We start from the raw sequence: 27086 nt of genomic DNA on the forward strand, positions 1-27086 counted from the left end.
TATTTAATTTAATTTCATGTTTATTTGATAAAAAAATACGTTATACATATATAATTGCAAAACAATTATCCAATGCAATATCTTCACAAAGATTACAATTTTTTTTAAATAATTGATAATATCTCAACCAAGGTTACAGCTACACTTCATAGTGTAAGAATTATATATTAGTGTTGTGATTATTTTAACCTAGTTTCATTAAATTCCTGTAACAGACCAAATAAACTATGTTCATTTGAAAGTCAATCAAAACCATTACTTTTTTCAATATGCTTACTGCTCCAAGTTGGTTGACAGAGGAACAAACACTTTTGTTGTTGTTTAGAATGCTTTAAAACATCTTATAAGTTACACACTAGTTACAAACTCTGATCCAAAATTGACTCTGACATTGTAACTGTGAAAGGAACAGAAGAGCAGAAGTGAGGACATGTAAGAGTGATATGCATTTCAAACACCAATCAAAATAATATGTATTATGTATATTACAGAAGCTCGAGACGCCAACTAGATAACAATTCTAATACTTTCTTGAATTTAATAGATTTTTTGAAAATAGCTCAATGTATACTGGGAAATGACTCAGATTGGTGGGTTGATCAACAATAAACCCCATTCCAATAAATAAATAAAACCTCAAATAATTTCAGACATGTCACATATTGATTATTGTCATGTATTTAATTGTAGTAGCCTTAATATTGAACAAATGTTTAAGTAGAACACATCCAAAAGGCAAATTTCATTCAACAGTTTCACAGGAAAAGAAGAAATTTGACATAAAATTAGACTGATATGGGTGTTGTTTTTCTTTCATGTTTGCACAGTCGAAACATTCATTTTCTTGGTCGGGTCCCCTCTGAAACTGAACTGTGACTGACAAAGGCAAAAATGTTAAGTTTTGAATGGTTGCAGGCTATTAAGACATGCAGCTTACTAGATCAAAGAGGAGCAATAGTGGCACTTCTTTGTATTGAAAACCTGTCTAAAAGTAAACCCATTTAATAGCCACAAGCAAATATGTACACCACAGCCCATAGTCGGTGAATGTCGGGGAGAATTCATGACTCTGGTCTTCAGAGACGCACTGATAAGAAGGCCTGACACAGAGTAGAGTAAGTACTGTAAGCAATGTCTGTACAGCAGTGTATATGAAGCCCGCTTTGTTATTTTGCTCTCCGGTTTGGTAAAAGAACAATCCACCATTATTTTACTGTGCCAAGATTGGATTCTTGACAAGAAAATCTTGCTGAGCTGAGGGGAGGGTATTCTATTTTTGTGTTTGTGTGGACTGCAGTGCAATCAACTCCAAATAAAACTAGATTAGATCTGAACCTGGGAAATGAAAGTGTTCAAAAAGCAATTTTTTTTATCGTGGATTATGTTTTATCGCCTGCAGCCCAAGTGAACCTAAAGAGGTTAGCACTGTCAATGATTACGTAAAAGACTAAAACCATACATTCCTAAAAACTTTTGCGTCGATTTTTCCTTCAAAAACACCTCTAGACACAAAACACGTTAGGCATTCGACAATATGCTCCGATGGTTTGTAAAATATAGCAAAAGTAAGTATAGCAGTAATATTTATTAACAATTTTTCAACAAGTCTTAAGATCACTTAATTCCTCCCATTTATATAAGACTAGGATTTTTACTTCACGCGCTTCCTGTGATGCATTCAACATTTTTTTGCACATGCACTTTCCAAAACTAACATTGACTGCAGCAGAGGGCATTATCACATGATCCATATGTCCAGTATACAAAAGGCTGAAGCTCTAAATGGAGCCGCCAATTACTGGGTGACGAGCTTTTCTTCACATTCACGCAGGCTGACTATGCGGACTCATGATAGGAGACGAGCACGAGCAAGAATCAATGCATCTGGCTTTAAAACTAAAAGTCAGCCTGAATTTGTTAAATTCCAAATTGCTGTGTTGGGTATGATGCCGTGTCATTCGGAAATGCTGTCCAAAGTACATTGCCATTTCAGGCACTTTGCAAGTCTTTGGCTTTCGGAGCGCTTTCACGGGGGAAAACCCTTAAGAGCACTACAGGCTAAAAGAGAGGCATCATCTCATTGCTCGTCACTACATTTAGGCATGGTGTGATTAGCTCTGGGAGAAGAAGCCTTTAACCCAAGAGTGTGTTAAGGTTGTAAATTCATAAAAATAAAGCAACGCAAAAAAAAAAAAAAAAGAAGAAACGGCTTGTGGGAAGCTTCTTTTGTTCACAGTTAAACATAATAAATAAGTCAACTGAAGGAGTATTAACAGTGCATGTTGGATGGAATAACAAATTCCTTAAACTGTCACAAATGGAGGGTTTGGGCTTTTTATAGGAGAGAGAGGCTGTAGTAAATTACTTTATTTAAAAAGGAAATCATCACCAATCAAAGTGGACATTGGAGCGCAAACGAGGCTCACGAGCAATAAAACGTCCTTCCGAAAACATGGCTGCTGCATTAAGTTATTGTTAAGGCGTGAGAGCCCTTTTAGGCAGGGAGCTTGTCAATCTTCCACTGCTTTGTGGGGGTCGCTGAACACAGCCATGATGCCTCCAGCCCTCCAACCAGAGGGGTCTTCGTTTCCTGGCGTTCCCCTCTTTCTCAATGGGATGATGTCCTGACTGTCAAGGCCCAGCATCCTTCTGCATTTGTCCCTTTTTGGTCAGCTCCCTCCGTTCCCCCGGCTGTGTGATCCTGTCCGCTGCCCTCTCCCTTTCTCGACCCAACGTTGGGGCCCCTCAGTCTGGGCCAGCCGCTGTCGTGGCCCCTCCTCACTGCGTGCTCCCAGAGGCCAGCGCTCGGACCCGGTGTCGGCAGATGGCATCCTCCAGGAACCCCGCTACCTTCTCGCTGTCCTCCTACACGAGACATTTAAAAAAAAGATGAGATACGAGTTCCTGTTTTGCTTAAAAATGTCCCAAAAAAAATGTCAGGACATTGTAGAACAAACATAAAGAAGCTTACCTCATTAATGAAGGCGTAGTGAACAAGTTCACTGGCAAGGTCTTTGGAGGTGTCGGCTGAAAGATTCACAAAGTATTAGTGCATGTTGTTTTTAAGGATACGTATGGTGAATTTCTCTATTGTTCTTATTGTCAACAAATCCGCTAAAAAGACCAAAACGAACAAGGAATTGATCCAACTAACAAGTATAGTCTTATCCAAAGCCTTTTCCTCTGTGCCGTAGAACTCCATTTGTGTCCAACAACTACTACAAACACGCCACTGAGACACGCGGGGTCCCCGTTACCACGCGGGTCCTCGTTACCACGCGGGGTCCCAGTTACCACGCGGGTCCCCGTTACCACGCGGGGTCCCTGGTCCCACGTGGGTCCTCGTTACCACGCGGGTCCCCGTTACCACGCGGGTCCCCGTTACCACGCACCCCCCGTTACCACGTGGGTCCTCGTTACCACGCGGGGTCCCCGTTACCACGCGGGGTCCCCGTTACCATGCGGGGTCCCCGTTACCACGTGGGTCCTCGTTACCACGCGGGTCCCCGTTACCACGCGGGGTCCCCGTTACCACGTGGGTCCTCGTTACCACGCGGGGTCCCCGTTACCATGCGGGGTCCCCGTTACCACGCGGGGTCCTGTGGGCCTGACGGCTACAGAGAGGCTGGGGAAGTCGGGCCGTAATGAGAGACAGACTGACGCTTTGGTCTTGTACATGGAATTTGTAGACAGCAAGAAACATAAAGCTGTCCCTCTCCTTTAAAAAGGTCCTGCTGTGGTCCACTTACTTGGAAGGATGTCACAGCTAAGCTGCCGATGAAGTTTGTCATCCATCTTCAGAAACAAAGAGAGCTGGGGAGAGATCAAAAAGTCGAATTTAAAAAAATCGAGCTGGATTCAAGTTTAACCGCCGTAACCGACTGGACTTCTACAATAAATGTTGGTACAGAGATGGAAGATTGTTACCAACAAAAGAGTTTATGCTCAAATATACCTGTAATACTATGTGACTCACATGAGTTTTGGTCCCTTCTTCATTAGTCTCCAGGTTACAGTGCATCTGAACAACCTACGACAAAACAGAGAAAAAAGGGTCAGCACACCAAAAATATCACAAGTATTTTATTTTTTTTTGACGATAATAAATAGGCATACTAATAATATTGATAAACCCGTTACATATTTCATGTAACCAAAAGTGAGATCTTTTCACATGTAAACAACGTCAGTGGTACGTTCTCTCCCCAATGTTCTTTCTAATTCTTACATTTATTGCAGAAAGTGAACTGTAAACACATTACATACATATATATATATAAATCTTGGACATGTTTTCACTGGAAGCAGCCAGTATTTCAATGACGTCTGAAAGTCTAACCTTCCTCGATTCCGTCTCCTGGGGTTCAGGAGTCGGCGTCTTGACCGTCTCGACCTGCTCCTGAGACAAGGACAGGGCTCGGGGGACGGGGTGAGGCCGGGACGAGGCGAAGTTCATCAAGGGGTAGATCCCATTCCTGAAGAGGGGGACACAACAGCGTGTTGAGTTCACGTCACTGAAACACAACGACGAGTCCTACACTCGGGGTTACACTCACTTGACATCCTCCAGAAACTTGTCAAGCTCCAGAGGGGACACGTGGGAATACCTACAGGACACGAGGAAAATAGCACAGGGGAGCAGAGTGAGTGTTGTGCTTCACGACATCAGGATATTCAAGACGAGTAGCCAGAGATGTGAGGTGCTTGTGGGATTTTACTTGAGCTGAACTCCCTGTCGGTCATCATGTTTAATCTCCGCCATGACAGCGTTGGGGTCAAAGGACTTGGTTTTCTCCTCCACGCAATTTTCTGGGAGCAAGTCTGTAGATGCAAGACAAGTCTGGGCATTAGCGGATTTGATACAAATACTTTTTTTTTTTTTTTTTGTCTTTTACGAATCCTTTTTTTGTACACTAAAGATAGCAAATATACTGCATGATATGACCGCTGCAAAATGACACAGGATAAACAAACATGTCGTAATTGTAAATGAAGCAGAAAAAGACTCTACGCTTGGCAAACACTTAGAAATTGATCAGCTGCATGCAGGAACAAGTAAATATCGAGATGTGCGTTGAAAGAGGAGGCCGTCGTTCGGAGAGCTCGGCTTGTGGTGGTGAGAAACTCACACTGGTTGTTGATGAGGCAGTGGGCGGCGAGCAGTTTGAGGGAGTGGACCTCGAACAAGACTCGGTGGAACAGAAGGTCGTGAGCCGTAGGACGGAGCTTGGCTTCGTGACGCAAACAGGACTGGGTGAACTCCTGCAGAAAGCGAGCAGTCCGACACATAACTACAAGACGGCCCAGTATGACCCCCGTTTCCCGAGCATCAGTCACTCTAAAACTGAGCAAAGTCGCTGCATGTGGTAAGAAATAAAACCTAGAAGCAAGGCGGTAAGTGGGCGAGCGTTAACAGTGGAGCGTGGGACAGTTTGTCTCTATGTTTCCATGGTTGCACTGGTGTATATTTAGGACATGGAGTATTTTATTTTTTTTAAGTCTTACTCTCATGAGAGGGTCTTCCAGAGATTGACCTGCATTGACGACGGCCTCCTTGGACACCGCAGTATCTCCGTTGGCCTGGATCTCCAGTACTGCCATCTAGCGGGGCAGATAATCGGTTAACACAATCTCTCTCACACACACACACACACACACACACACACACACACACACACACACACACACACACACACACACACACACACACACACACACACACACACACACACACACACACACACACACACACACACACACACACACACACACACACACACACACACACACACACACACACACACACACACACACACACACACACACACACACTTCTCTCACCTCTAGAGCACAGATGCCGAAGGAAAAAATGTCGATGGCGTAATCATCTTCGCCAGCTAGGAACAGAAAACAGAAGCAAAGATGAAGGTGGTGAGTCGCAGAGATTAACTTTCAGGAAGAGCTGCCCCAAGATGAAAATGTAGTCAGATTGAGCCTTCTTGCAAACAAATAATGAACCATATCTATGTTTGTACAGCTCTTGAAGCAGCACAAAACATGTCTAAATGGGATCAAATTAATGTTTTGTGGCTTCAGCTCCAATAATCAGACACTCATTATCTCACCATCTATCTTTATATGCTAAACTTACAGTTATCACGTCACAGACTTCCCATAATTCTCTGAAGGTGGGAATGCACACTACACGTGCTAAATCGAGTGATTTTGGCAATATTACCAACTTCATCGGAGTTTAAAAGGTACATTAGGCGAAGGGATGACTGAATGTTTACTTTGGGGTGAATTATTCAGTTAAGAACGTATGAAGCCGCAGTAAGCTACACACAAACTCCGCCACACTTACATCCATATTCTGGAGCAAAGAAATGAAGATTCCTCTGCTCATCGCGATGCTGCCTCGCTTTACTGTGGACGCTGGCGTCTGGAAACACTGATTAGAGAAGACACAAACAGTATCGACACATTAGATGAAATAAAATGACGGGTGTGACAATTGAAAACAAAAGCTAGCGCAGAAATGATCGATATCTCACCATTAACAAACAGCCGGTGCCACACTGTGGAAAGAAGATTAGGCATAATTGAGATATTTATTCAGTTTAACAAAACTGCAGAGATGAATTTAGTTAAATACAACATGGGTTTTCCTATGCTGGGTGTAGTAACATAAAAAGCCCTGCAGGGAGCAGACCTGAGCCGATCTTGATGAGGCCGTTGTGCTGAATGAAGATGGTGTCGCAGGTCAGGTTGGCGTGGATTATTGGAGGCTCACAAGAGTGCAGATAACTACCAGTGAACAATAAAGCGTCCTGTTAATGCGATGACTGGGACAATAGAAATCTTTCATGTTAAAATCCTGGGGAAGAAATCAGTCAGTACCTGAGGGCAGAGAGAATCTGGGTGCACCATCTCTTCCAGGCCTAAAATATAGTGCAACAGAGCAACATGAGGACAAACAAACCCTCTCTAACTCTCAGGAACACAATGCGGAGAATACCAAACACGGCACTGTTACGACTTTTAAAAACAGCAGGCGTAGAAGAAGAGAGAGAAATAAGAGAAGCAGGTTTCAAAAATATATATTTGCCTGAGCAGATTGAGCCTCTAGGGTGTCCTGTTACATCACCTCTAATATCCTGCAGATCTGAATAGTGATTGAACTGCAGTACCGTGAGCCACCACCAGGGGACAGACGCATCAATGCCTTTTGTGACCAGAAAGAAACTGACCTTCACATTCATAGTCTTGTGGTTCTTCTTAGTTTTCTTCAGAAACTGCTTGAGGCTGCCCGACGACATGTATTCTGTGATGAATATAACCTGTGGGCCGCATATGGAGTTCAGTTAAATAGAGAGTGTGTGTGTTTGTTTGTTTGTGTTTGTGTTTGTGTTTGTGTTTGTGTGTGTGTGTGTGTAGAGAGAAAAAGGGACAACGGAGAAAGACCAGACAAGATTAGAAAAACCGTACCCTCGCCTGGCTCTCCTTCATGTCCAGCCAGTACTTGTGGAACTTGACGATGTTGGGGTGTTCGACCTGCATCAGGTTCTCAAACATCTCCTTGATCGTCTCCTAAAAAAAAAAAAAAAAAAAAACATACATCTTCACTTTCCATCATGGACCAAATACGGTCCTTAAATCCCCTGGTCTTTACCTATAAAGCTAAAACTATTAGTTAATTATGTGATCAGTAAATTCATTTGCAGATAATTAAGATTATAAAGATGAACCAATAATGAAAATAGTCAACTCTGCAAATAAATGTATACAATGGGGCGGATTCAGGGATGATACAAGTGTAGAAGGAAATGTGGTAAACAAGAAATTGAAAACAAGAGCCACACTACCTCCTGTGCTTTGAAGACCTTCTTGTCAGAGAAGAGCACCTCGTTCCACACCACCTCCACGCCCTCCTCTGTGTCCATGGCCAGAGAGGCACTCTCCACACCTGGGACATTACCTTGGCTCACCTGCAGGGGGCACACAGGAACAAAACAACACGATTTAGCATAATACTAACATTGCACCTGCAATATCTTGACTGCTCATTTATTGCGGTCCCAATTTGAAGACATTAAACCTGCATTACGGGGCTCCACACTAACATTTAAAACGGACTGCCAGGCCGGCAACCAGGCATCAGCTTTTGGTTGCCTGTTTTCAGTCACCACGGATGCCTGTACCCACGCAAGTAAAAGCAAAAACGCACCCGCAGCATTGTCTGGTTCCGGTTCTGACTTTTATATTTGCCATATTTAAATACCGCTAATGCAACAAACGTATGTGTTTTGGAGCGCACGTTTGCTGTCCATATTTTGTGGGTGTATTTATTATTGTAGAACACGGTTACCACTGATTACAATCAAAAGGCCATGGCTTGGTTGCCAATCAATAAATACGGAGCAACTACATCATTCGGAGATGTGTTTGTGTCCATCTGATGGACTAATTTTATTTAGCTCTGCATGTCCAACAACTCCCGAGGGAACAATCTGTCCCTTCAGCTGATAAATGTTCCAACAGCTAGTCTCGAACTCTGTCTACATCTGACGTTTTTGCAGCGAGAGCGCATGTGAGAGAACAAAAACAGAGAACACCAAAAAAGCAGGAGACATTGCGGTGCCTTTGCTGAAGAAATAAAAAAAGCACGTCTGAAATGATTTGACGTCACCCCTGGGGTAATAATATCTGCTAGAAGCTCCACATAATCCATTAACCAAAATCTGACAGCGGCAGCTCCATTAATAAAAGTTGTATTTGTTTATTTTTAAAAACAGCATGCAAGTTATATTTCCATACAGTAACGCATCAGTGTGGATAGATGAAGGATTAAATTCCCTCTACTGAGGTTATGTTAAATGTGGCCAGCCAGCTATAACATGATGAAGAGTAAAGAGGGCTGATGATTGCGTAACGAAGGAAGAGATGGATTAGCCAGCAGACGGAGAGGGAGAAGTGAGAGGATTGTTTGATGAGGGACTTAAGAGTGACTTAAGAGTGACAAGACACAGGCCCCAAGATGGAGGACGTGGCAAGAAGTACAAAAAGGGAGGTAAAAGCAGAAGGGACGAGGCAGCGGCCGGGTCAATAATCCAGCAGACGCAGACAGCCCCGGGGCTCCGTGAGTGTTTGTGCAACAACGGCAAACTAAAGACTGCTCACCACAGGATATTGCTGCCTCAGCTGGGCAGGCCTTTAATACGTCTATGCAGCAGAAGTGGTGGTGCAGTGAGTAAATCCATTAGTAATAACAATGATGCAATCTACTAATCCTCGGGAAATTGGTGGAGAACTGACTGTCAAGGGTTTTTCTGTTCCTACCCGTTAAAAAGGGGGAGTTTCTTTCCTGCCACTATGGCAGCGTTGCTTGCTGGGAAACGTTGGTTCTCTTTAAAATGATAATACGAAATGTTAATTAGTAAAGTACGATCTACACCTGCTCTGTACGAAAAGTGTCTCCGGATAACTAATGTGATTTGACGCTGTGCGAGCAAATTGTGCAACGAGAAATCTTTACTCCATGACCTCTGACCTTTTACAGATTTCCTCACGAGGATCAATTAGAAAATTAGCCCTCTGAGTTTTGGAGAACACGGACTCGTTGATCGTGGTATTGATGAACTGAAAACTATAAATCTGGGGTAGTGTCAAAGAAATGATACAATGCTGAGACTGTTACCCCCTCCCCCTCAGTTACTACTTATTCCTACTAAATGCTAACAATTGATATAGTCTACAGAGCCCCACTTGTACCCGGCTTCATGACATCATCATCATCATCTCGCACCCGGTGATGAATGGCTTCAAAAAACCGCCTCTTTGTATGCCGCTCAACGGGAGGTGGCGTGTTGAGGGAACCAAACAAGCAGAAGACAAAACGGCAATCACAGCGACCACAAAAGCTACTATCAATATTCAGATTGGCCATTCATGAAATAAAACCTCAAGAGAGAGAAAGCAAACGTCGGGTGCGTTTACTGCTCAACCTGCAGCGCAGTGCAGCTGTGAATCTGTCTTTACAGGGGAGGCATAACATATAATCTCCCTCTACAAGAGATGATAATCTGATTACTGGTGTTACACAACACTCTGGCTGGCAGAGGTGGGGATTCTTTTGTTTCAATGAGCTATCGGGAAGAAAATGTCCGTTTCCCTCTGGGCTCGGCTGTAGTTTATTTTCTCTAGATGTTGAGAAACACTCGGTCCCCCTGTCCCAGCATTTACATCCCAGGGGGATTTGCATGGTCGCCGTAGCGTGAGGCCCTTAAACAGCACACTGCTCGGCTGTGATTGGCTGCAGCAAGGGAGGTGGGTTTAGGGCGTAGAAGGGGATTTAAGGGATCGTGTGTTCATGTCAAAACCACTTCTAGTCTGATGTTTGTGAACTCCACATCCGAGCCGGGGGATACTGGATCGTGAAGGCTGACACACTCGACCTCTCATTACCTCACCGCACATTTCCCACTCACCCGATTCTCTTTATTTTTCGATTTGTGAAGGAAAGATAAGTGGTCGACGAGCCGAAACAAAGAAGTGGAGTGATACGCTGCTTACTTGCAGCGTATCACTCCGCCATCCCGGTTATCACAGCAGAATATAGTTCCCAAACTAAGGACAATTTATGCTATATAATCTACAACGAAAGCTAAATCAACCAATTGAAAGTCCTAAACATTACCCACAATCCAATTGTGGGTAATGTTTAAAAGAGTATTCTGAAAGATGTGTGTGTACAAACTATTTTCATATATTGTCACATGCTCTCAGTAGCCATGTTTCAGAGTGCTGCAGGAATGATGTACGTTTGGAGGCCAACCCCAAATTTCACGAGAGGAATATTTACTGACGTATTTTATGTCGAACAGCAAACTGTTGAAATCTCTTCAGCTTGTGTTCACCACAGACCTTGTTTCAGGTATCTAACCCCCCAAAAAAAAACATTTGTCTCGAGACGAGGGAACCGGAAGGGAAAATCATGCAAAATCATTTCTGGGTTTAAGGACTCTGCTGCAGCACTCTGCTAAGTAAACAAAAAAATAAAGTGATCCAGTCTCATATAGCTGCCGGGCAATGAATCCCGGTCTGTCTTCAATAGGGGTCTTGGCTGTGTGGAACATTTAAGAAGGATGTTGGATGTTTGTGGTGTATGTTGTACAGTGTTCATACTGTATGTCTCTGGAGGACACACCCGGCTAACTGTGCACAGATGGATTTACTTTAATTTCCCAGAATCAGAGTGGCGATCTATTTCAAAATGAGAAAAGGTATACGCGATAAGCGGGCGGAGGGAGGATTAGCAGGGGGCTAAACTTCAGGACGGCAGCTCTTCCAGCGGGAATCTCTCTGCAGAGGCATCTCATATGAAAGAGTGTCTTTGTCTCACACTGTGTGGGTCCAAGCTTTAGTGAAAAAGAGCTTTGTCTGCCATTCGTCAGCCGCTCGCCTCCTCCTACACTTCATAGGCCGACGACGAGCCGATACGCCGCACCGCGTTAATATTTAATGAGTAGATGTTGTACAGGCAACACTCAAATAATCTGCATCACCACGTGCTAGATACTTGCTAGGTGTCTGAATTGTATGTAAATGAGTGCAGACTTCTTTCTGTTCTGTTGCTTTGTGCTTCTCTCTCTCTCTCTCTCTCATAGACTTCACCGGCATCAAAGAGGAGCACGATCAAAGATTTGCACTGAAATGTTGTGAAAAATGAAAAAATCTGTTTCATCTTCGCACAATGTGGATGTGTGCGAATACGGGAATAGGGTGTGCCCCCAATTCTCTGCATAAATCCTCTTGATAATAAAAAAAAAATGATGACACTGCTATTCCCTAAAAAAAAGAAAAGATGTATTGTGAATTCACCCTTGTATGATATCTTATAAAGAGTTACTGCTCAGCAACGCGTGTCAATTTCCGCTCGTTACACGCATACAGCGTTACAAGATCGTCATTTGGGTTAAAATAACTACGGAAGTGCCGGAACTGAAGTACGCAAGTTACGTGACAAATTAAACGGAGAACAGATAGCGGTCGCACGGAGGAAAGATCATTATATATTACTGGGCTCTGTGAGACGGAGACGCTTGGACGATGATATATGATTTGTAATAATTTTTAAAAAATCGATCCAGATTGACGGGTCGCCACAACCCTAGTAAGTAGACGATTACATCTCTGAATCAACTTGAGGGAAGGTGAAACCGCAGTGAAATATGATCCACCCATAAACCCTGTTCCGTTACACAAACGTGCCAATGAGCCAAACACCAAAACAAACCAGACTTCGCAGCGAGCACACGGAGCCGCCATCGAAGGCCTCCCGCTGCTCGTGCGATGAGCCGTCTCACACTCCTTGTCCCTGTTCCGGCCGGCGCCGGGGGCCTTGAGCCACTGACCGCCTGCTGAACTTCGACAGCCAAAACCAACCGTTCTGCGGTCCGCCTCCACATCTCCGTTCTCTCCGCCGCCCCGGGATGTCACATGTGCGGCACACAATCAGGTCAGTGTCACCGGCTAATGTGTGTGTGTGTGTGTGTGTGTGTGTGTGTGTGTGTGTGTGTGTGTGTGTCCCCGCTGCGCTTGAAGAACAACGTGATGGCACCAGCTGTGACAAGTCAAGCAGGGGACAGGAAGTGGGCAACGCTGAAAGCGCACGTCTGCATGAGAGAGAGATTTAAAAATCATAAGACAACATCGTGTTTACATGTCTGGAGCATTTTCTCAGATTAATGCCCTTCGTTTCCCACATTGCCTAAATCAAAACTGTTAAATTGACTAAATCTCCACTTTGCAAAGGGTAAAAAGGTTCAAACTCTTTAAAAAAAGGACACCCAAGGTCACGCAAACTCATGAGCTGTTATTAGACAGATCAGCACTTCTTAATTTTCTCATGGAGCAGTTAAAGCTCCCCACGAAGAGGAATGTAGGACAGATGGATACAAAGGGGAGACAAAAACAAACAACAAAAACAGGACACGCTCTTCTAATGACGCTCTGCTCTGCTGAAAATCTAAAATGTTTTTATATCCTGTTGTGCTGCTAAAAATCAAATCAAATAAATCCTGCAAACAAAGAAAACCTCTTCAACAAAGTGAATCAGCCTTGACCAAACCCTTGTGTGGTTTCTGCAGGTGCGATACTTTCCAAAGCAGCATGTAGCTTTATAGTTCAGAGCATCGTCCGTGTTCCAGTCTCTACCAGCGCTGCCAAGCTGTCCTCGCTCCCATTGTCACTGGGACAAAGCTGCAGATTTATAAGGCCGGCGGGGGAAGACATGGCAAAAAAAAAAAAAAAAACAGCCGCATTCAAGAAGTCCGAATGACGTGCCGAGCGGCCTCGTTACATAAAAGCGTTAACCCGTTTGACAGAAACGGGCCTTCGAGCTCACGTCGACCTGCTCTACACACTGTGCACGTGTGGCGGCGCGTTGTTTTCACAACAATTTTACAACTCAGAGGCGTTAATTAGCGATCCTCGAGTCCAGGCGTTGAAGAGCGCGTCATTTAAAAAATGACATCCTAAAGAAGGCCTTATCGAATTTAGCTTTTTTCACTCGTCTCAGCAACAAAAGTCAAATACTGGTGCTTAAGTTTTGATACAGATACTAAAACAATAACGTTTTGAAAATATGCACGACCTTACGGATTAAAAGCGATTGCTAACTTTGAATCTTCCGTTTCTTTATTGCATAATTAACCTATCATTGCAGCACCAGTCAGCCTCCAGCCCTACTTGAGACGGAGCATCACTCTGCTGTGAACCCTGAACATAACTGCGTCCTTGTCAAACCCATCGACCCTCGTGTGAGCTGAAAAGCCCCACTGACCTTTAAACACACACACACACACACACACACACACACACACACGGCCATCTTTTCTAGCCAATCAAACAGGTTTCCAGCGGAAAGAAACGGCACAAGGTCGCTGGTTATCTGCATAACTGCAGTGTGTGTTTGCTCATTTTCCTGCTCAACCCCTTAAGACAAAGAAGATAAGAGTTGACATTTGTAACGGGGTGAAAGGGAGCACAGAGAGATTCATTTTCTACATTCAATAGCAGGGACAAGCCTGTGTGTTGTTCTTACGTTTTATTAATGGGTGCGATATCTCTGTCTGGTAATCTAGCCAAATATGGTTAGTCGGTTTTGTCTGATAAACAAATGAAGCAGCATCTTGGCTCAGAGAACATAGCACCCTGCCTTGCATCGCACGTCAGCCCCCACGCGGAGGGTAAACTGCATTATGTAGCAACATAATCCACTATCGGGCTCCGGTGAAACAACGGTATTCACTGTTCTGGCTTGAGCTGTTGCAACATTTCAGTCATTTATCACACATCTTATCATTCCTTGTTTCTCATGAGAGTACAAAAAAAAAAAAAGTGAGGAAGATTAAGAGTCCAACTCACAATGTCACAACTACGCACCTCAGCTTAATTAATAAAAAAAAAAAGTTCATTTGGGAAGTGTGTCAAATAGTTGTGCTTCGTTTCACATCAGTCTCCCAGATAATTCAGGCTCCATTTGATGAAACACTCCCTACACGTGTGAAAAAACATCCGGCAGCAGCAACGACATCTATAAGCATGACTCAGACATTTGTGAAAGTGCAGAGTCACAATTGTAGAAAAATCCGGATGAATCATCAACGGCTCTTCTCGCCGGGATTTGATTTATTGCCATCCTCACAATTCATGTCCTGTTAAACACCGGTTAAAAATTTTTTTTTTTAAAACGACCCGGTGACGTCTCCCGTCCAGCGCCGGTTAAAAAACAGGAAGACGCTCTTCAGACACTCGCCCAGTCCCAGTGTCCGGCCTTGCAGACTGTCTCAAGTCCAGGATGGCTAAGGGTTTGTCCCACGGTGAGAAAGGCTCTTTTTAAAATCGGACTTATTCAGCCCTTTATGCATACTGTCCAACCGCCTGTGGTCAGCGGTGGAATGCAACTCGATCACTAGAGTAGTGCACGGAAAAGTAATTCTGGAGTTCCGCTTCTTAGGCAAATACTGCACTTCTTCTTCCTCCATTTAATTCGACGGAATACAGAAACACTTATACGCATTAAATTTGAGCCTCACACTTTTCCCGGCCACAGAAATGTCTGCTATTTCGTAGCCGATTGATTATTTGGAGCCGTGGCAATCTCGTGCACTCGATGACGTCAACTGAAGTTTGTGAGGTTTCAGTGCTTCGGTCTGAGGTTGCACGTTATGACTGGGCTGCAGATTCAGAGCCCCCCCCCCCATTTGGATTACAACCCCTTAGTTTCACCAACAAACTCACTTACTCACACATGCAGTATTTTGGCACCAAACAAAGACTTTCAAAGAGAGGAGAAGGTTTACAAAACAAGGATGTAGTGTTTTGCAATTGGTCACCCCTCCCCCCTCCTACCGTCCAGTTCTTGGAATAGAACAAGGCTGCTAAAGAGACGTGTGTGTTTGCTTTGCCCCGAAACTGGCCGCTTTTCCCCGTTCACTTAAAAACATGTGCAATTGACTGTGTTCCTGGAGAAGCTTAACAGGGTCTGGCGGAGTCTGCGCCAGTCTTTAAGTTCTCCATAAAGCGGGGTAATTTCTGCCCACCGGATTACCCAACTCATGCTTGTAAATCCCCACACGCAGCTTGCTTCATTGCCACTAGAAACCCAGTGGAAGAGCGATATGTTACGTGAGCTTCAACCGACCCCCCACCCCCTCCTCTTCTCTTCTCTTCTGCGTCTCCTGCAGAGGTTACTGCAGTACAGCTTTCCAGCAAGCAAACGGGGTGACTCAGGGTAAAAGCTCAAAAGACTCGGCAAACAGTGCAAGGGCTTATTGAGTGTTTGCCCCAGTAGCCGGCCAGCAAACGCTAAAAGCGCAGCAGCGGCATGCCCGAGCATGTTGGGACTAACTTTTGCTCGCAGCACTCCCATTACTGGAGGCAGGAGAAAGAAAACAACACTGTGGAAGCTGTAGGAACCACTTAAGAGGGGTGTGCGTGGACGTTTCTCTGTCGCAGCCATTGTTGCGTTTACAGGCCTCAATATTCAAATGGCTAACACGCCCTGTTAAAGAAGCTTCATGTGGGGGAAGGAGAGGAGACGTGAATACGATGAGGGAGCAGAAAAGAGTTGTGTTTATCATGCGGCGTTTGTCTTCCAGGGGAGATTAAGCTAAGAGTTAGAGTCAACCTGAGATGGCTCTTCAGCACGTGTTCAAACAAAAGCCCGTTGGCAGATGGAGGCAGCAAGCCGCTTTTTTGTTTTTGTTTGTGCCCTTTGTTGTTATGTAACCTTACAGACAAAAGCTCAATTGCAGTGTCTGTGAAGGCACCGCGTGGGGGCGGGGTGGGAGGGGTTGGTGTATGCTTATCTAACCCTCAGCTACCTGTCCACAAGACATCAGGCGGGACAGTGTGTGTGTGTGTGTGTGTGTGTGTGTGTCGTCGTCACCGGCGCCGACAGACAGGCGGTAAAGTACCATCCCACGAGTTCAGTTTGAGGATCAGATCCAGCGGCTTTGCAGGTTTATTCGGAGCCCTTCATAATATATCACGTTTTTACAACTCGCGGGTGAAGTGGAAAAATTCAGGAGGACATGACCTCTGTGTCCTCAATGGCCGCTGAAGCCCTGATCATCCCTGTGCAGCCCAGCGGGGGCTTATATTCCCCGGCCCCATATTTAATTCATGAGCCATCTTACTGATTGACGGCTGCTGGGATGCACTTCTAATTCAACTCCGCGTGAGAGTAAACCTGCTTTACTTGAACAGCACGGGCGTATTCAAATTCTGAATGAAAAATAGGATTTTTGGGGGACGGCAGCAGATTTATGAGGGAGTGGAGCTCTGATTTCAGCTTGTGAGAAACGAGATGTTATTTCAGCCCGGGAGGAGAAGAGCTGTCGATCAACGCTGAGGCCTCGAGCAACAACGCTGGAGTAAACAATCATGCAGCTCGGGAATGGATTATTATTATTGTGTTTTTCCATTCCAGTTTATGTGCGCGCGACTGTGTTCCTGCTGCATGTTCACGTTGATCACATCAAAAGAGAAGTGATTTGCATTATTCGACCAAGTGCTACGAATAGAAGAGCAAAGATAGATACACAATACATCTAAATCTAGAATAAAGATAAATGACTTAAATAATAAGTTTCCGACACATTTAAATATGAATGAGTGCTATGTTGCGCCACAAGGTCCAATTCTTGTGTACACACACACAAACACACACACACAAAAGATAGGCGCTGTTGAAGTGCAGAGGAACGAATCAACACTTTGAAATCTGCACACGCAGAGTTTTCATATCAGCTGGTCAATAAAGAGAGGAAAGCTCCCTTTGAAGCCATAAAACTTGTGTTCCTAGAAAAAACATGTGTTATCCCTCCTTTATTGGTGGCTACGACACACACACACACACACACACACACACAAGCCGTTACAGAGGCAGATGTGTTATTAGAGGCTTTACGCAACCTGTTCTCACCTGCCTGCAGCGGTTGGAGCACTCACAAGGATTGCTGTAATGTTTGTTTATTGTTTGATATTCACACACACACACACACACGTGTCCTTTGATCACAGTCACATGTAACATCGGGGCAGATGTGAGGCGGTGGAGGACCTTGGCCTTAACAACCGGGCCGTAACGTCACCGTTAAAGTGTCTTTGCTCTGTGCAGCCTGAGCTTTATGAAAGGCTTCACGTTGTAACGCACGGCAGGAACTAGACTGAGCCTAAAACTATTATTAGAACGTAGTGTGTGTGCATCAGCATCACAAGACAGAGCTCTGCATGTGTACAGGGAAACTCCCTTGGGTGTCTTTCCACTGTGATATGTCAGAGGTTTGTATATATTTGTATGTACATTATTAAAAACGGACTGCTGCCTCACTTCCTTCTGAGATTTCCTTCCAAAATAAAGTTAATAAATGTGGTGCATATGTTGAAATCATAAACTGTGTTACGATATCTAACATTACATAAAGTTTTTGTTTGACAAGCTTGTTGCACATGTGAAAAACATGGTAAAATATCTATTACAGATACTAAGATCATACCTTCCTTGTAGAAGATTATAATATATATATATATATATATATATATATATATATATATATATATATATATATATGCCATTCATCAAAAGAGGTTCTCAAGTTTTCACATGTTTTATTTAGCCAAAAGAGGAACTTTGGCTAAATAAACTGGAACAATCGTTATTTAAAATCAGGAACCATCTGATCAAATAGGAAGCAAACTAGACTATGAACCTGAGCAGAAATCGTATGCCAGCGTTTGGTTCTTGGTATATAGATTTATATATTTTTATATTATATCGTTCAAGCTCTTTTCAGTGAAATGTATGCAAATGGTAATAAAGTAGTATATGTTGAAGTACATGGACCCGAGTGCATTTCCTGTAATTTCAAACTGGTAAATGGAGAGAGAATAATGATGATAAAGTTGGAATTATGCAAATTGTGCCGTGTTTCTGTGTGATAACTTGCCAGAATCCTCATTAATTCAGCGACTCAAGAAATATGAAAGCCGAGGTTTGTTTTGCAACATTTAAAACTTCACACGGCCACGTGAAAAGATGCCTCCAGGATGATCTCGCCGCTTGTGGAGAGCACGCTCGAGTAAGTGCGAGTGATGTGAGCCACTACGACGGCTCCGTGAAAGCCTGCAGACACGTCTGTGCCATTCCTGGAGGATTCCTTTTCATGCCAGCTCTCCCGTCCGACTGGCAGAGGATCCGGGTAGCTCCATTTCACACAGCTGGAGAGGAAAACGCTGACGGACACCTCTCCGTATATCCCAGCAGACCCGATGACCCCGCCAGAGGCTCCGCTGGGCCCAACCTGCTCACATTTCACAACCAGGCGACAGGATCCCTCAGGATCGCGCGACGCAACGGACTTCCTCGGTTTACGAATCGTATCGCGAAGACACTCTTGGGGGTCCAAAAAGCTCAGATGTGAAGTCTGTTCGCGGATCAGGTAATGGACTTTTGATGACCTAAGACTCACAATTGAGCACAAATATTTATATTATTCTCATAATAAAACAATGTAAAGTAACTCAGTGATTTTCTAGGTGTATTTCTGATAAAACATTCCATCAAATGTGCACAGTGGAGTTTTACAGTCACCGTTTCTCACCAAAAAGCTTCATGCAAAGCCCATTGTGCATTGTTTGTGCATTAGGAACTTAGAATATTTGTTCTGACCCTCCTGAAGCAATCATTAACCCTTTAAAACGATGAGATTAGTGCCTTGCATGCACCTTCCCTGTAAGTCTCTTTTGGTTTAGCTGCGAGGTTGCCAGCTGTGTGCACTGCAAGCCCGAGTGTGGAGTTAGTGAAAGTTCATTTGGTCGATTAATTATATGCTATTCTCATTTTAGTGACAAGCCGCTCCTCCGAGTTTGGTTCAGCTTTTTCTTTTTTTAACTTGTTGACTGGGTAAAAGGTTAATTATTGACATCCCTAGTCTTCTTCAGCTTGTTGACACTATTTATAATAATCAAAGTTGTGGGGAGAGAATTTCAACTACAACTGGTTGATGCAAATAGTTTATCCTACTTTGCTGTTCACATTTAAGGACAGTATAATATGACGTGGTGTAAAGGAACAAATTAGTAAAATCGAAGGAATGCAATAAGTTTGTGGCTCCCATTAGTTTGAGGCCTTGAACTAGTAATCCGGGGGAACAATGAATTTTCTCAACGTTGTGCAATGCAGATAGGAACTACATCGTTTTCTAATGGAATTATTCGCTAATACAAGACTGTGTGGAAACTTTTAGCTCGGCTGCATGAAGCCTTCCTCTCTCTCCTGTCAGATGCCAGCCGCGGCTACCACACGTACTCTCAAATGAACTCCTGGAATGCGCCCAATATTACGAGCTGATGAGATCAGTGTGTGTGTGTGTGTGTGTGTGTGTGTCTGAGGGTGGACTTGACCTTCAAGATGGTGGTTAGTAATAACATTCTTGTCTAGATGCTGACCAATGAGTTAAAGCAGCAGCAATGGGGAGTCGTCTTTAACCCATTGACGTACATATACGACGGAAGCGGACGTTGCAATTACTTCCTGGGGGCTTGTCTCAAGCAGGCTCACCTATGATGTCCTTGCTGCCATTGTTTATGGCTGTCAATAGTGTTATCAGCTGTTCTCATCGGCTAGTCCCGTCTATCCAATAGCACAGCGACCCTCTGCTCAGCGCACACGCCCTCCATTACAACTCTCCCTGTAGCAACTAAGAGCCTGAAGACTTTATTATCACATCTGTTCTCATAAACAATGGTCTTTTCCTCCTTCACTCGTCTCTCCCGATTGGACTGCAGCAAGCATGATGCGTCTGGTTCTGATGGGATGGCATTACTTTTGCAGGTGTAAACCAAAGAATTATGCTAATTAATGCAGACCCGATGACGGCACGCAGTGAGTCAGCGGATTTATCAACGTTATTACAGTACATCCTGTGGGGAACATCACAGTGTGGATACAATTTCATGGCAATCCATGTAATAGTTCATCAACCTCACGGTGGTGCAGGTGGTACAGAGAGGGGATCACAAAAGTCATTAGGATTCATCTCCTGGGGAGCATGAATGTTAAAACAAACTCCCGTCCATCAAGTAGTTATTCAGATATTTAGTGAGAACTTGCTTTAGAAACAGTTGGAGCAAAGTCATCAAGATGCATCCTCTGGGCACCATGAATATCTAGCAAATTCCATGGCAATCCATTCCATCGTCTTGAGATATTTTACTCAAAGCCAACAAGCTCACCCTCATGGTGGCACTAGATGAAAAGTCCAGGGAACACCAAAGTCCATAGGATTCATTCTCTGGAGACCATGAATGTCAATCCATCTAATAGTTGCTGGGCTATTTCTGTGGCGGACCGACCAACGGCCACATTACCGTACCCAGTGCTAGTGTGGCTAAAAACAACCAAAAACCCCAATGGACATCTGCAGGAATCATCATCATAGGTGTGAATGCGTTTCCTAGAAAAGACCCCCGCAACAGGCAGGACCGCGGGATGACAGAGAGAGCGCGTTAACAGGTGGATCAAAGCCGACTGTCCCCTGCTCCGTTTCCCCTCCAGGGAAATCTGAGTGGATGTCATTCCTCACGGAGCAGCTGTCAAGGCAGCAAACATGCCTGCACTGCTGGATCATTATGCAGCGCAAGTCATTAGGAGGATAACCCCTCAGGGAAGGCAGCGCTGACTGCAAGCCACAACTTGACACAGGCTTATGAGGGGGGCAAGGCTTCCGGGTCGAGGGCTTGTTTGTGCCGTTTAAAAGGCTCGTCGCCGCACGGCTGTGAGAAGGGGTCGATTTCTGTGCCGTCTTTCGTTTGACTAATACGATTATACCGACGCGTGTGGCCAGTTTCCACGGCATTACACGACATGAGGAAATTGTGAATTTCTACCTTTTTGTTCATGTCATTGCAAGCTGAATATATTTTGGTTTCGACGTGTTGGTCAGACACAACATCAACATGAAGGCAGTTAATTGGAATTAAGCTGTCGTTATTTTTTTACATTTAAACCTGTGTGCGTTTTCGACCGCCAATTGTCTAAATGTCTTCTGAGAAATATAACACCTGCGGTATTATTGTTGTCATATTGCTCACCCTTGGCTGCATGTACTACAGTTTGCCTCATTGCCTCGAGTTTCTCAATCGCGACGCATGCTTTGCGAGCGCTAACGCGTTCTTGCGAGCGCTAACGCGTGCGCGGGATTTCGCTTCACACGCGAGTGCAGAAAGCAGCACCTGCCCCCCAAATGCAACCTCACATATTCATACGCGCTCGTGAATTTTAACGACCACGACAAATTAATGAAGTCCTGTCTGACCCGGGCCCGCCTCGTTTTCAGCACTCTGTAAAGCAGATGGAGGTCCTGGAAATAGACGATGTAGCAATTACTGGCATGATTGCTGCTGGTGCACCCACAGTGTGGGTGGACTGCGTGTGGATTCACTTCAGGTGGTCTACCATGTTGCAACATGGAGCCAAGATAAGAAAGGGGGGGTGTAGGGGTTGGGGGGGGGTCGGCGATAATCTTCTGTTAAGGCCGACTATAATAAAAAGAGCCCAGTGCGGGTCAGTGTGAACTTTGTCTCTGGTGGACGTAACTCACACCGTCCCGCTACGAGAGACAGGAACTATATATGGAGACAGTTAGTTACAAACAAGTTGAGCCTCGTTTCTTTGCGGATTAAAATGAAGGAGGTTACTAGTTAACATCATCCGTAAAAGGTTCCATACCTTAAAAAGAGACAAGCCGCTGGGCTCTTTTCTTACAATTGGTTTTCATTTCTTTAAACCGTTTTAGTGATGGCATTAATCTGTCAATTAACATTTTAAACGGTTGATTATGAGCATCCCTCACGCGCATCATGTCTTTGTCCTCAGATTTGACTGATGTGTATCTCTGAAGGAGCACGAATTCTGACGCCGAGGGTTTAAAAGTGCTGCATCAGCATCCACAAGCTGCGTATTGCATCAACTGTTGACTCGTATATAAAAGTCAGCTGGCATGCATGACTCGATAGCAGCGCTGTGCGAGTCCCTGTCTAATGTGTCCACATTCTGGGAAGCCACAGCTGACTCAGAGGATACGTGACATCAGTCCCTAAATCCAGGTAAGAAAGAGAGCAGCTGGCTTCTGTGTCAACACCTTGTGCAACAACAACCAACACATTTTAGTTCACCAGTTCCTGGAACACAGAACTAAATGTAGATGTTAAACCACCAACAGTTTGACGAGCTTCTTGCTGCAACTACTGTTTCGTATCTTTTCACACAAACATCGGAGCCCCGGAAAAGATTTTAAAAGAATAAACCGCAGTGCAGAACACTTCCTAAACATTCGTTAAGCTTCAGCTCACATAGCAGCAACCGTTCAGTCACTCAGAAAAATCAATACTAATATATATATATATAGTCTTTGAAAGGCAACACATTCATCCACTTAAAAAAGAAAACAAAAGCTTAAACCATTCCCACCTGAGAAAACAGCACTGCGGCCTGTATTTATTGTATTTCCCGAGCTGTATAACAGTAATGGCAGCGTGTCTCCTGAACTTTCCCCCACTGACTTCTGTACTGAGTATTCGTGTGCGTCTCAAAGCCTGCTGGCAATGCGCAGGACCAACGCCGATGCATCAAAACAGGGCGAGTGATGGATTATTTCATATCGCTGTCATGCACACAACTCAAGGGCGACCTGGCGGCGAAGGCAGGTGTGGTTTTACCTGTTGTAGCTGCTTCAATAATGTGTTGGCAACAGTTTCTGGCTCAGCGTGCCCTCACAGAGATAATGAGATAATGTCACACGAGTTTATTTCTTTATTCTTGAAGCCTGAGGCAAATGTTGTGTGTCTTGTTTTGTACCATTATTTCAAAATAAAAGCTCAATCTAAAAAGGGTAGCTATGCAAGCAACAACAACATAAGCACAAGACTGCAGTTGTTAGTCAATTAATACAATTTGCACATTTCTTTACAAAACTACCACTTCTACGAACTGCACAGATTTTTAATTTAGATATATTAAACATATTTTGTACAATATATTTTCATATTGTATTGTACATCTTATGTTTTTTGATTGTTGCAATACTTGCCTATATTATTTCTAGTATGTAAAAACAAACTACTTGGTAATAGATCTGATGCTGACTGTGTCAATAAACAGAAGAGTAATGTACAGACATTTTGATAAATTATAAGTATCAGTTTTTTAAACTAATTTATCAAGCAAAAGGACTAAGCATGTGCTGGCACTATGTTCAATTTAGACCACCAAACTGACAATCATTATATCTCGATATGATTAATTTCATCGCTATATGATTCCACTGAAAGTTTGAATCAACTCTCCGCATTAAAGATTCTCAGCTAATTTTGGCATGTCTGTATAATGACATGTGTCCGTAATGTGATTCTGTCGGACCGAGTTCATCACATTGGACATGAATTGGGATACTTGATTGGTTACTTTCATTACTTTCATTACTTTTGCGGAGATCAGTCACGTGCAGATATTCTGATATGGATTTCCACTGGAGCAACCAGCCCTGATGCTCTCAGTGTGGGGTAAATGGACATATGACAGCTCAGATAGATAATCAATGGGTGGGAAAACATCAGGGTGGGGAAGGCTGTGTGTGTGTTTGATTGGCTACAGAAAGAGCAGAGAGGTCAGGTGGTCGCCGAGTGCGTCGGAGAGATAACCTTCAATTTAAAACTCTTTCCCTTATCGTTGAGCCGACGCCCGCCACTTCACAAAAAGGCATTTGAATGGCGGTTTCTTCGCTCTGATAATAACTGGACATTTTAATGCCTTGCAGTCGTCCCATGGTCGCATGTGCACGTGTTTCCCATAAACTGTGCTGCGTTTCATGTCCCAGATGTTGGATTTAAACAAAACACTGGATTATTTATGGGTGGGGAAGCTTGAAGCGAAGGTCACCGGGTTATTTTTCTTTCTTTCATGCTGCTCATGTATTGTCTGGAGTGGTGCTGAGCCTCCCGTGGAGAGTTGGCAGAGGCATGAATAAAGCTGGAGATCTGGGACAGACGGGGACAGTTATCTGTAATAATTTCTGCCAAAAACACACAGCAGCCTTCAGCCGCTCATCCTGCGAAAGCAGCCGCTTCGCAAGTTGATTTGAACCTGCTGTGAATGCTTTTAAGAAAAAAGCTGCAACAAAAATGATCTGCTATTTTTGATTTTTGTTTCCTTCCAGCGTTTAAAATAAATATAAGGCTTATTTGAGGCTTATTTCTATGCTACATAAATCAATAAGAGCTAAATAATCAGTTAGTGGATTGAAAGAAAATCGATACACCTATTTTGATAAATTAATTGTCTAAGAATAAACAACAGTCCTGGTTCCAGCTTCTAAATTATGAGGATTGTCTTGTCTTTGTCCAAAGGTGATAATAAACACAATCTTTTTGGAGTATTAGTTTGAAGAAGTCCCCTACAGCTCGCTGATAATTTCTCTGCATTTCTTTTTACCGATTTCTGAAATCGTATAGATGAAACTATGGAATAGTTGTTGTTTTTTTAAACAGGCATACTTAGCAATAATTTTAATAATTATTAGTTAGTTTCAGGGCAACTAACAAATGTTTTCATTGATTAATCATCATCATCGGTTTCTGCATCAAATGCATTCATTTCTATTAAATTAAACAAAAAGGTGACATCATCAAATTGCCTGTTTTATCCAACCAACCATCCAAAACCGTGATTATTTTTACAATGTCTATATGTTGAATTATGCAAAAACTTCTCCTGCTTCCTCTAATACTGCACACGTCATGCTTTTATGATACACCGTGTCGGGCTATAAAAAGGGAAGGGGTGAGACTTGTGTTTTTTTACAGCATGTTAGTGTAATTTACAAAACTTGAATTGCAGGTTCGATGCCGACATCCTGCACAGAAATCCTGCGGGTGAATAACTGACTGAAGAGTTGCATAACAGAGGACATCCAAGCATGATCAGAGGGGGCGACCTCATCATTTCCTGATCAACGAGCAATTGTATTTTTTAGGAAACACCCCCTCACACACACACACACACACAGACACACACACACGCATTGTACACACAGCCAATCCGACCAACCTGCTCCTTCCGTTTCTGCCAGCGGCCGCACGGGCTCTCCTCCAAGATCTCGCTCTCATCCTCGCTCTCCTCCTCCTTCCCCTCCGATCCTGATTTCCTCTCCGGGACGGACATCGTCATTTTACCACCGTGTATTTCCAGATTTTCCTAAACCCACCACCACCACCACCCCGACCCCCCCCCCCTCCTCCTCCTCCCCACCCCACAGAAGACCTTCTCCGGCTCCCTTCCCTGAGCTGTCCGCTGTGGAGCCAGACGAGGCGGTTAGCGCAGAGACGGTCCGCCGCTTGCCTGCGCAGTGAAGAACCACCCCCCGTCCCCCGTCCCCCCCTCGACTCTCCCCGACGACAGCCGCCGCTCTTCAGCACCCCTTTTTGCACTCAAAACATGTTGCAGAGAAAAGACCTCCCCCCCCCCCCACACACACACACACAAACACTCACACCTCCTTCAGATAACAACTAGCGGTGTAGGCTCCACATCGCGGGGTCGCGGGACTGAACAGAACAGTGTGGAGGGGAGACGTCTCCCAGACGGCGTGCGCTCTGCAGGCTGCACGCAAAAAAAAAAAAAAAAAAAAAAAAAGAGATTGCGAAATTTGATTTTCTGTCTGTTCCCACTGAAGCACCGCGGGAGTGGGAGCTCGGTCGGAGCAAAGCGAGATTATCCCCCCGGCGAGTCCACTGCGAGCACCGCTCGCCTCCACAGATATCGGCCGGTTTGTATAAATAAATGTTGGTTCTTTTTTTTTTTTTTGAGCGTTAATTCCTCCGTCTTCCACGCGCGTCATTCGGCGGTTTTGTCGGGATCTGAAAAAGCGCGAGCTGCTGCCAGACGAGCACGGTGGTGCGCAGAGAGAGAGAGAGCGAGAGAGAGAGAGAGAGAGAGAGAGAGAGAGAGAGCAATACCGTAAAGCCACCCGTATGTGCGCACAGTATATGTGAGCGACAAAACGAGGCTGGTCGCGAGGTCAGAACGGGAACGCCCACGGAACCAGAGCCGTTTACGGAGAGTCACGTCATCTCCGCTCAGCAATGGCGGCTCGTGGAGCCACCTCAAATCTTTTTCTTTCTTTCTTTCTTTCTTTTTTTTTACGTAGGGACAGACTGGAGCACATTTTTAAAGGAAAGATGTATGCAATTTATAATTTTTTAAATATTTTTTATTTTCTTTTTTTACTTGTTGGTTTGAATTCATGTCCTGTTTTTTTTTTTTCTTCTTTTCTTTTTTTGGTGAATATTTGGAAATAAGTAGTTTATTTCTAAAAGCATAAACACAAACCAACACAATCTGGTTTCAGAGCCAGAGTTCAACAATATTCACCTCAAAGCAGAACAGGGTAGAAAAAGAAAGCTTGCCTCAGACCCTTGGCTGCCCCCAAAGGCCCATGATTCAGTGCACCATAACGATTATA

General features: G+C 44.1%; 1 protein-coding gene across 1 annotated transcript; it reads right to left on the bottom strand.

Moving 5' to 3' along the window:
* Window positions 1–662: 662 nt before the first annotated feature.
* Window positions 663–26572, bottom strand: LOC117749403 (nuclear receptor-binding protein 2-like). The gene is made up of 18 exons (XM_034559922.1): window positions 25673–26572; window positions 7866–7988; window positions 7489–7590; window positions 7251–7340; window positions 6901–6941; window positions 6713–6807; window positions 6555–6578; window positions 6365–6451; window positions 5842–5897; window positions 5506–5601; window positions 5130–5262; window positions 4719–4821; window positions 4557–4607; window positions 4340–4475; window positions 3977–4030; window positions 3750–3813; window positions 2972–3027; window positions 663–2865 (listed from the first exon to the last, which is right to left on the bottom strand). The coding sequence occupies exons 1-18, from the start codon at window positions 25790–25792 to the stop codon at window positions 2779–2781; spliced, it is 1518 nt and encodes a 505-aa protein (XP_034415813.1). The 5' UTR covers window positions 25793–26572; the 3' UTR covers window positions 663–2778.
* Between the last annotated feature and the right edge of the window lie 514 nt (window positions 26573–27086).

The sequence above is a fragment of the Cyclopterus lumpus genome, chromosome 20 (genome assembly GCF_009769545.1).
Source record: "Cyclopterus lumpus isolate fCycLum1 chromosome 20, fCycLum1.pri, whole genome shotgun sequence".
NCBI classification, from domain to species: Eukaryota; Metazoa; Chordata; class Actinopteri; order Perciformes; family Cyclopteridae; genus Cyclopterus; species Cyclopterus lumpus.

What these genes read in the sequence shown, in the direction of transcription:
- LOC117749403 (XM_034559922.1), bottom strand. Translation starts at nt 25,792, where the DNA reads ATGACGATGTCCGTCCCGGAGAGGAAATCAGGATCGGAGGGGAAGGAG. An exon ending in TAGCTGTGACATCCTTCCAA is followed by an intron (nt 3,028 to 3,749) that starts GTAAGTGGACCA and finishes TGAATCTTTCAG; the next exon opens with CCGACACCTCCAAAGACCTT. An exon ending in ACTACGCCTTCATTAATGAG is followed by an intron (nt 2,866 to 2,971) that starts GTAAGCTTCTTT and finishes TGTCTCGTGTAG; the next exon opens with GAGGACAGCGAGAAGGTAGC.